This window comes from Macrotis lagotis, chromosome 1, assembly GCF_037893015.1.
Source record: "Macrotis lagotis isolate mMagLag1 chromosome 1, bilby.v1.9.chrom.fasta, whole genome shotgun sequence".
NCBI classification, from domain to species: domain Eukaryota; kingdom Metazoa; phylum Chordata; class Mammalia; order Peramelemorphia; family Peramelidae; genus Macrotis; species Macrotis lagotis.
Genome location: NC_133658.1, coordinates 919,220,278 through 919,230,424, shown reverse-complemented (window position 1 = coordinate 919,230,424; position 10,147 = coordinate 919,220,278). Strand labels below are relative to the sequence as shown.

Sequence of the window (10,147 nt, the reverse complement as noted above, 5' to 3'; positions counted from 1 at the left end):
GAGTCTTAGCAGAGGGAAGAGTCTTCTGTCCATTTTATAGAGGGAAAACCAAAGCCAGAGAAGGGCAGGGACTGGCACAAATCTGAACCTGGACTCTGCAGCCTCCCCTATCAAGAAGCTCACCCAACCCCCATGGATGCAGGGGAAACCATAAAGAGGAAGGAATCACCCCCACTCTCCTATGGGATGGGGGATTGCGGAACCTGGAAGAAGGCTCAGCCTGGACCCACCCTGTGCTGATGACTCTCCACTAAGTGGTTCATGTGTCCACTTTGTCCTCACCAGCCCTGCAAGGCACAATGGCCCCCACACTCTCTGCCCAACTCTGCCTCGGTAAGTCCTAGGAAGGGGGCCTTTCAGGAGGGAGACCAAGGCTGGCAGGAACCTGAGAGTCATCGCAGGGACCCCTCCTCCCCTTTGTACAGAGCAGGAAATGGAGGCACCAGGAGAAGGGGCAAAAGCAGGACAGTGGCCCAGGGCTCCTGGAGTGTGTCTACTCAGCTCTGGGGCCTCATTCCTTTGTCCCTCAGATTTGGGGACAAGGGTGTGCGTTATGGGGTAGGAAGCTGATTCTAACACAGAACCTCCTCTGCAGGGCTGTGTCTGTGCTGGGGCATCGGGGCACAAGCGGGTGAGTCCTTTCCCCAAATGCCCCCTGCCCCTCCTCGGATGGGAGCTGCCCCCAGGGCAGCCAGACAAAAAGAAGAGGCAGCTGAGAGTCCAGGGGAGATTGTGGGAGTGGGTCTGGGGGTGATCTCTGCAGAGGCAAGGGTGAGGGTGCCCTGTGAATGTGACTTCTCTTGCAGGCCCATTACCCCAGCCCTCACTCAAGGCTGAGCCAGACTTGGTGATCCCCCAGGAAAAGCCAGTGACCCTCTGGTGTGAAGGGCCCCCGGGGGCCGAACTGTACCGTCTGTGGAAGGGAGGAGGCTACGAGGACATGGAGAAGTCTGCAGATGGGAGGGAGGCTCAGTTCCTCATCTCTCACATGACAGCAAAGACTGCTGGAAGATACCAATGTGACTGCATGAAGCAATCATGGTGGTCAGAGGACAGTGAGCCCCTGGAGCTGAGAGTGACAGGTGAGAGGAGACCCCCTTCCCCACTATCCTCATCCCCAGCTCACACTCTGGACCCAGCCAAGGATGACTCTGGGTCCTTGGACCCCCAAACCCCTGCCAGCCCTGGGCTCCCTTGAAACCAGGAGAGGGAGAGGAGCATGAAGCGGCTGCTGCTCCTCCTCTGCCAGCTCCTGCCTGGGCACAGAGTGGGGAGGGTTGTGCCTGTTCTCATGCCAGGCTCTCCTCCTCCCCCAGGCCTACATGACCCCCCCTCCCTCTCAGCCTTGCCCAGCTCCCAGGTGGCCTCAGGACAGGAGGTGATGCTCCAGTGTCAGACACAGGTGTGGTATAGCAGGTTTGCTCTGCACAGGGATGGAGAAGAGATCACCTACGGGGTGGCCCAGCACAATGGCCGGGGGGCTCAGGCCAACTTCTCCATCCCGGCTGTGACCCCTGCCCACGGAGGGACTTATCGATGCTACAGTTTTCACAGCTACAACCCTTATGAGTGGTCAGCCCCTAGCGACCCCCTGGTGCTCAGGGTCACAGGTGAGAGAGTCCCAGCCCTCTCCACCCCTCCCACCCCCTCCCGAGTTCCCTCACTCATCCTGGGGACCCACTCGGCCTGCTCAGGGTCCTGCCACTGAGGCACAGGGGCCATGATAGCAAGGGAGACAGGAAGCTCACAGGGAGGGTGAGGGGAGTCTGGGCAGTGGGTCATCCTCAGAGAGAGGGGCCTCGGCTCCCTGGGCCCAGGTCCATTCTCCACTCTGATCATCAGCACCCCACCCCCACCCCGTTCATCTCCCTGGACTCAAGCCCCTCTGAAAGGTGCTAGGAAGGCAGGAGACCTCCAGGAGTGGGCAGAGGATGGCCAAGATTGGGCTGGGGTCTCTCCCATCCTGCTGTCCTGCCCTCCCCATAGGGCACTGAAATGCCCCGCAAACAGAGGCAGAGGGCAGGATTCTGCCCCTCCTCCTCCCCTCCTCCCCTCACAGAAGGGAAAATGAGGTCCCAAAGGGCAGGGACTTGTCCCCAATCTCACTCTCCATCTAGGGCTTCCAGCAGACCATGGCCCTCCCACTGTCTCTGGAGAGATTTGATCTCTGGTGACTGTTGGAGGCCCCTGTGGGATGGACTGGGGCAGGGGCTGGGCTGGCAGTCAGGGTCCAGACTGCCCCTTCTTCACCTTCTGCCCTTTGGCACCAGCTGTACCCCTCTCCTTCCCCTTAGAATCTGGAGGTATCCCTAGGTTTCTCCCCCCCCCCACAGGATGTCCTCTGGAAATCCCCTTTTGCACCTTCAACTCGTGCCTGAGGTTCTGCTCTTATCCCAATTTTACCAAAGAGGAAACCAGGCAGAGGTCAGGTGACTTGGCCAGGGTCACACAGCCATGAAGGATGTAGACTGGATTGGAACTCAGCTCTTCCTGACTCAAATTCTATCCAACCAAGCTACAGACTCCCGGGACTCTTCTCTGTGTTGGCGAGTGGCCCAGGCAGGGACTTCCTTCCTCTTGTTGGTCTGTTTCTTGGGTAGACCTCACCGCAGGGTCCCCTTCTCCCTGACCCCCACCCTCAGCCTCATTTCCTGTGGCTATTTCCTCTATTCCTTGGTATGGAAGCCCACAGAGAGCAGAAGCTCCTTGTGTTCTCTGCACCCCTGGACCTGCCTAGTAGAAGGCCAGGTGCATTCCTAGGGCCTCACCAAAGGGTTTGGACCAGATTTGTGAATGAGCCCCAGCCAAGGGCCAGGAAGGGGTCATTTATGCCCCCTGCCCTTGTTTCACCTCCAGATGCCCCAGGATTCGCCAGCCTCCACATGGGCATCTTGATGGGCACCTCAGCCTTCCTCATCCTGCTCTTCCTCTTCCTCCTCCTCCTCTGCCACCCAGGTTGGGGCTATGGTTCTCGGGGAGGATTCTGGGAAGGGGCCTGGAGAGAGCCTCGGGGAGGCAGGGGTGAGGGGGAACCTCAGGGCTCGGCTTCTCTTGCAGCCCCATTGTCCAGACCCTCCCTCAAGACTGAGTCAGGTTTGGTGATCCCCTGGGAGAAGTTAGGGACCCTCTAGTGTGAGGGGGCCCCCAGGGGCTGTTCTATCATCTGAAGAGTCAGTGAATGGGGAGGATGTCAGAATTTGGGGATTCCCAGGCCTTTGGGGGAGGGTAGGTTCCTTTGCGGTGCTTCAAGTAGAGAGAGAACAAGGAGTCCATCAGTCCAGTGGGAAGTCTGCAGATGGAAGGGAAGCCCAGGTCTTCATGTCTTACATGGGAGCCAAGGCAGCTAAGATAGAACTATGTCATTACATGAACCTATCACCCTGGGCAGAAGCCAATAACCCTTGGAGCTGATAGTTAAAGGTGAGAGGAGAGGACCCCCCCTGACCCCTCTGCCATGGGCTCACACTGTGGCACCTGCCAGGCCTGGCTCTGGGCCCCTGGACCCCCAAACTTCTGTCGGCCCTGGGATCTTTTGAAGCCAGGAGAGGGAGAGGAGCATGAAGTGGCTGTTGCTCATCCTCTGCCAGCTCCAGCCTGGGCACGAGAGGCAGAGGGATGGGTCTGTTGTCATGCCAGGCTCTCCTCCTCCCCCAGGGCTCTGTGACTGCCCTCCCCTCCTCTCAGCCTCGCCCAGCTCCCAGGTGCCCTCAGCACAGGAGGTGACCCTCCGGTGTCAGTCACAGGTGTGGTAGGGCAGCTCTGCTCTGCACAAGGATGGAGGAGAGGTCACCTACGGGGTGGCCCAGGACAATGACCAGGGCTCAGACCAGCTTCCCCATCCTGACTGCCACCCCTGCCCATGAAGGGACTTCTCTATGCTGCAGCTTTTAGGCACACGCTGCCTGCGCAGGGGCTGCTCCCAGGGGCCGGGAGAACTGGAGGTCAGGCACCTTGGGGGGGGGGGGGGAGGGGAGTCCGGACTGTGGGTCATCCTCAGACTGTGAGGCCTCCCCTCCCGGGCCCTTGGAGACACTCACACCCTCTGAGACAGTTGGGTGCCTCAATGTCCCGGAAATGGGGGGAGGAGGTGGGAGGGGAGAAGAGCAGAGCAAGTCTGATGTGTAGACAGGGGAAGGGGGACAATCCCACTTAGCCCCCCCTTTCCTCTCCCGGGAGCCTCACCCCCTCAATGCCCTCAGGATGCCCAAGCTCTGGCGTCATCCCCAGCCAGTGAGCAATCAGTGGCCCTCAGCGCAGGGCGGGAGGAGGGGGGTCTCTCTCTGCCCTCTGACTGGCCGTCTCGTGTCTAGGCCAGGGCAGAGCCTCCCATTTCTCTGAGTAAACCAAGTCATGAGGAGGACCGGAGGGAGGGGGCAGGGGAGCCTCCGGGTGGGGAAGCAGGAAGATAGGGCTGGCCAGCAAGGGGCTGGGGAGGCCTGGAGCAGAGAGAAAGGCAAGGCCGCCCCCATAGCGGGCCCTTTTCAGCCCTTCCGCAGCAGATCCCATGGCTTCCCACCCTTCACCAATACAGTCACAGCTCCACTAGGGGGGAGATACTCTATTTCTTCATCCCTAACTCCCTCAGTGACGAGGGGGGGACACTTGGGGGCCCCCACTCCAGCGCTCTAAGCAGAAGGCCCCCATGTGACTCTCCACCCTCCTCTCTCCAACATCTCTGATATAGCAAAGCCTCAGGGTGACAGAAGAGCAAGGGCAGCGGGTCTGAGGGTCCCAAACGGAATGGTCCCTTCGGACCAGCGGTGCCCCCCCCCCCATCCTGGGATCTGGGAGGACTGATGGGCAGGTCCAGGGCTAGACTCAAGAGCTGCGGTGCTGGGGGTTAGTGGGGGGGGGGGCGTGACGTCTGGGACCTTTGTCAGACACAGTGAAGACTCCCTGGTGACTCTGGCCTTAGGGGGCATTTTCTCTGGGGTGACTTGGCCAGAGTCAGGTTGCCGTCGGAGGGTCAATGAGCCAGGAAGGGGAAGCATTGGGGGAAGGAGGGGACAGACTGGGTGGAAGCAGGATCCCAGAGTCCCCCCCAATCCCTCAGGCCTCTGCCCCCCCCCCCCCCACAGGCTGCCTGACAGGTTACATTCAGGGAGGGCGGGCTTAGGGCCTGAGCAAGTGCTCACACTTGGGGGGTCAGGGGTCCTGGATGGAGGCCCCTCTGTCAGTGACAAACCCCCATCCCCCAGGTGCTGCTCCCCAGGATGACACTGTGGGCAATGTGGTCCGCCTCGCCCTGGCTGGGCTGGTCCTCCTGATCCTGGGCATCCTGCTCATCGAAGCTTGCACAGCCTCCGGGGGGACTGAGAGATTGCCCGGGCAGCCCTGGCCAGAGCATCCTGGGCATGGCAAAGAACAAGAAGAGGGAAGGAACACATGAACAAACAAGTGACTGAATGAATAAATGAATGAATGAATTCAGCAGTCACAGATGTAATGAATGGAGGTTTCTATCTTAAATGCAAAAATACTAATATTCCAAGGACAAGAGAGAGACAGAGCCAGAGAAATGAAAGAGAGAGGAGAGAGAGAGAGAGAGAGAGAGAGAGAGAGAGAGAGAGAGAGAGACAGACAGAGAGAGACAGAGAGAGACAGAGAGACAGAGAGACAGAGAGACAGAGAGACAGAGAGAGACAGAGAGACAGAGAGAGACAGAGAGTAGCTGAAGGTCCAGGGTCTCCAGAACTGATTGTCTAACAGGACAGATCACCCTCCAAGGGAGAGCTCCAGGGAAGAGAGTTCCATTCTGATGAAGGGGGAAGGGGCAGAGGAGCTGGGGGTGGCAGGTGCTCTGGGGCTTGTGGATGCCCAGGGTGATCCATCCATTAAGAAACATCTGTGAGGCGCTTCCTCTCTCCTGCACACTGGAACAAGGGCTGGCTGGGCTGCAGAGGAAAGGGTGCTGCCTCCCCCAGAGAGGAAGGGGCCTGATCTTCCCCACCTTTCTACTCTTCTTCCTCACCTTCCTCCACCATCTGCAACCTCCAAGCCATGACCATCCCCATCAGGGATAACCCTGCACAGCCCTGACTGCAATCCACCTAAAGCAAATCAAATGGGACCCCCAGAGAAGGGGTGCCAGGAAATTCTGAGTAATAAGAGAACTTAGAAGTGAAGTAGTACCCTCCCCCACCAGGGGCATTGGAGGGCAGGAGCTATGGCCAGAGAAGCCCCAGAGACAAGAAGCCAAAGTCCAGCCAGGGCTGGCTACCAGAACAGGACAGGAGGGGGGGATGGGTTGGCAGAGGGGCAGATGCCTGCCATCAGACCCTGGGCAGACACACTGGTACCAGAAAGTATGGACAGGGAGACTGAGGGAGGGATGTGGAGCCAAGAGCAAGTCACTTCACACAAGGTCTCCACCTTATAAAATGGGGGCTACCCTATTGGGGCTCCCTACTTCCCAGGGCCATGGAAAGGAAAGCATTGTGAACAGCAGGGCTATCCAAAATGTGACCCATTTGTTTCCCTCTCAATCACTGGAGAAGGAAGTAGAGAGGAGAGAATATGGAAGAGAAAATAAAAATAGAATTGAAATGTCAAAAATTGGAAAGCAAAATCTTATCTCCTATTAAAAAACTCTTTTGGGGAATTGCCTGGGGTGGACTTAGGATGATTGTGTGAAGCTAGAATACTCCCAGAGTTTTCCCTACCAAAGCTAAATAAAGCCTTGGCACTGACATTAAAGCTTCAGAACCCACCAAGCAAAAGGGAAGATCCAAAGAAGTTCTCAAAGGTAGACAGTGTGAGGGAGCTTCATTGAAGGTCTGTGTCTTTGGGAGAAAAGGGAAAGTAAAGTCCAGCTAGGCAGGAGAGTTGGAAAGCAAGTGGAAGGCTTTTAGCCACAATGCATAGGTCCCACAGCTTGAGGATTAGCAGAGGTCTCAGCAGCTAAATAGTGTGAGGAATGAAGGGTGTCCTTGGTCTTCATAGGGTGTGGAGGGGGGCCCCTTTGAAATCCATTACAAAAGGAGAATGGCCTCAGTCAATCACAAAACTGGGAGAGTTCTCCTAATCCCATTCCAAAAGTGACAAACTAGATTAGAAGAAATTAGTCCTTAACTGGTCAGGAGTAACTTCAAGTCTTGACCTTCTCCTTTGTACATGCTCGATGTGCTCATGAGCATTTGAAGCAGAGATACAAACAAGGTAAAGATAAAAAGATGGAGTCAAATATATTATGTTTAAACTGAAGTAAAAAAAATTAGAGGTGGTGATCCTGATTTCAGGTAAAGCAAAGTAAAATTAATCTCATTGAAAGAAATAAGGAAAGAAACTTACCTCTTCTTAAAAGGCACCATAGCTAAGGAAGTTATGCCATTAATATGGATTCACCTAGTGGCACAGCATTCAAATAACTAGAGGGAAATTTGAGGGAATTACAGAGAGACACTGACAGTAAAACTTTAATAATGGGGGACCTCAACTTTCCTCTCTCAGAGCTAGATAAATCTAAGCAACAAATAAACAAGAAGGAAGTTTAAAAAGTTGAATAAAATCTTAGTAACCTTAGTTACTGAATTACCTCTGTAGAAGACTTAATGGGTATACAAAGGGATATATATTTTCTATCCTGTATATGGTACCTATTCCACAACTGATCATGTACTAGGACATAAAATCATTATAAGCAAATACAGAAATAATAAATTCATACTTCTTAAATTATGTTGCAATAAAAATTACACATAAATAAATGGTCATGGAGAAATGGAGAAATAAACCAAAAATGTTTAAGAGAAATAAACCAAAAATGTTTAAGAAACCAAATATCTTAATTTAATAATTAGATAATCAAACAGCAAATCACAGAAATAATCAATAATTACATCCAAGAAAATGATAATAATGAGACATCATACCATAATTTATGGCATGCAGGCAAGGCAGTTTTGAAGGGAAACTTTATATTTCTAAATGCTTAAAAGAATAAAATAGAAGTAGTAGAGATCAATGAATTAGGTATGCAACTAAAAAAGATAGAAAAAGAACTAATTAAAGAAGCCCAATTAGATAACAAATTAGAAATTCAGAAAATCAAGGGAAAGAATAATAAAACTGAAGGCAAAAAATAACCATTGTTCTAATAAATAAAACTAAGGGTTGATTTTACGAAAAAGTCAATATAGATAAAATTTTGGTTAATCTGATGAATAAAAGAAAGAAGATAACCAAATTTCCAGTATCAAAAATGAAAAGGGTGAACTTACCACCAATGAGGAGGAAATTAGAGATATTTCAAAGCTACTTTGCTGAACCTGTGTCAATAAATAAAGTAAATGAATATTTACCAAAAAAAAACTGCCCAATTAACAGAAAAGGAAATAAAATACTTAAAAAACCCCATCTCTGAAAAAGATAAACGTTCTGAGAAAAATTATAGAGGTCCAGATGGATTTACAAGTAAATTCTACCAAGCATTTAAGGAACAATGAATTCCCATTCTACATGAACTATTTTTAAAAAATAGAAGGAGTTCTGCCAATTTTTTTTATGACTCCAATATACTGCTGCTAAACCAGAAAGAACCAAAACAGCTGAAGAAAATTATAGTCCAATTTCCTTAAGGAATATGGATGCAAAAATATTGAATAAAATTTTACTAATGAGATTATAGCAAGTTATTACTAGGATAAGACACCATGGACAGGTAGCATGTATATTAGGTAGGCAAGGGTGGTTCAATATTAGAAAACACTCAATATGATTGGACATATCAGCAAAAGCAATAGATACCATAAGATTTTCTCAATAGATGCTGAAAAAACCTGATAAAATACATCTATTCCTATTAAAAAACACATTCTCCAGGGGAGAATGCTGGGAGGGGACCTGGGGGAGATCCCTGGGAAGGCAGGGGTGAGGGGGAATTTCTGAGCTCTGCATCTCTTGCAGGCTCATTGCCCAGACCCTCCTTCAGGGTTTAGCCAGACTTCATGATCCCCTGGGGGAAGCTGGTGATCCTCTGTTGTGAAGGGCCCCCAGGGGCTGATCAGTACCATCTGTGGAAGGAAAGAAGCAACCAGAACATGGAGAAGTCTACAGATGGGAGGGAGGTCCAGGACCTCAGCTCTAAAATGGGAGCAGAGACTGCTGGGAGATACTAATGTCACTACATGAACCAATCATGGTGGTCAGAGGCCAGTGATCCCCTAGAGCTGATAGTGACAGGTGAAAGGAGTTCCCCCCAACCCTCAGTCCAAATCCCAGATTCTGGCCCCAGCCAGGGCTGGCTCTGGACCCCCACACCCACAAATCCCTGCCAGCTCCATCTTCCTTAATGCCAGGAGAGTTGTAGAGAATTGGAGAGGACCCCTGGCTAGGCCTCTAAGGACAAAAATGAGAATTACCATGGGATCCCCACAGGGTCCCATCTGTCCGGAGGGCCAGGAGCCACCAAACACCTGGATCCTCTATCCACACACCCTCCCGTACCCTAGATGGCATTGCCCATAACCATCTCCCAGGGTTGTTCTAGCTCCCTGAACTGCTGAGAGGAGCTGCATCTATCAAGGTTGATCATCTCACAGGTTGTTATTAATGTGTACAACATTCTATTGCTCCCTTCACTCAGCATCAGTTTGTGTTGGTTTATTTTTTTAGGTTTTTCAAGGCAAATGGAGTTAAGTGGTTTGCGCAAGGCCACACAGCTAGGCAATTATTAAGTGTCTGAGGCCGAATTTGAACTCAGGTCCTCCTCACTCCAGGGCTGGTGCTCTATCCTCTGTACCACCTAACCGCCCCATACAGCAACTTTGGAAATGTACCTATTATCAAGATGATTATATGGATTTAAGTGGGCCCCTTGGAAGTAAAGAGGAACAGTATTACCCATTTGTTGAAACTATATTTCTGGAAGACCAACTAGCACTGGAGAGACATTGGATTTGTAAGGACTACTGCCTAGACCCAGTTGTCCAAAGAGTTGGTCAGGCATTTGTTATCTAGATTTAAGGGCGCACTACCTGAGCACAAAATGGGAGTTGGGGCTATAGACCCCCAATTTATATTAGATTCTAAGACATAGGGGAAATAATTACCAAACAGCTAGGTCCTTGTACATTCTGGTTGGTTAAACCATGCAAACAAGAGATGCCATTATTCAACATAGATTGGTATTAGACTACCTGTTGGCTGA

The 10,147-nt window shown here is 51.6% G+C and overlaps 1 protein-coding gene across 5 annotated transcripts; it reads left to right on the top strand.

Moving 5' to 3' along the window:
• On the top strand, positions 1-8,669 carry LOC141510003 (platelet glycoprotein VI-like). 5 transcript variants are annotated; one of them, XM_074219919.1, is made up of 5 exons: positions 1-333; positions 596-631; positions 807-1,082; positions 1,317-1,610; positions 2,857-3,934. In XM_074219919.1, the coding sequence occupies exons 1-5, from the start codon at positions 300-302 to the stop codon at positions 3,129-3,131; spliced, it is 915 nt and encodes a 304-aa protein (XP_074076020.1). In that variant the 5' UTR covers positions 1-299; the 3' UTR covers positions 3,132-3,934. The 5 variants fall into 5 exon arrangements, with proteins under 5 accessions (XP_074076020.1, XP_074076021.1, XP_074076023.1 ...); XM_074219922.1 differs by having other exon boundaries at positions 6-333; positions 2,334-2,916; XM_074219923.1 differs by having other exon boundaries at positions 8-333; positions 2,409-2,916.
• The last annotated feature ends 1,478 nt before the right edge of the window (positions 8,670-10,147 follow it).

Excerpts from the sequence above, each read along its gene's own strand:
- LOC141510003 (XM_074219919.1), top strand. The coding sequence starts at position 300 with ATGGCCCCCACACTCTCTGCCCAACTCTGCCTCG. Across the intron at positions 632-806 it reads GGGCATCGGGGCACAAGCGG|GCCCATTACCCCAGCCCTCA; the intron begins GTGAGTCCTTTC and ends CTTCTCTTGCAG. Across the intron at positions 1,083-1,316 it reads CCTGGAGCTGAGAGTGACAG|GCCTACATGACCCCCCCTCC; the intron begins GTGAGAGGAGAC and ends CTCCTCCCCCAG.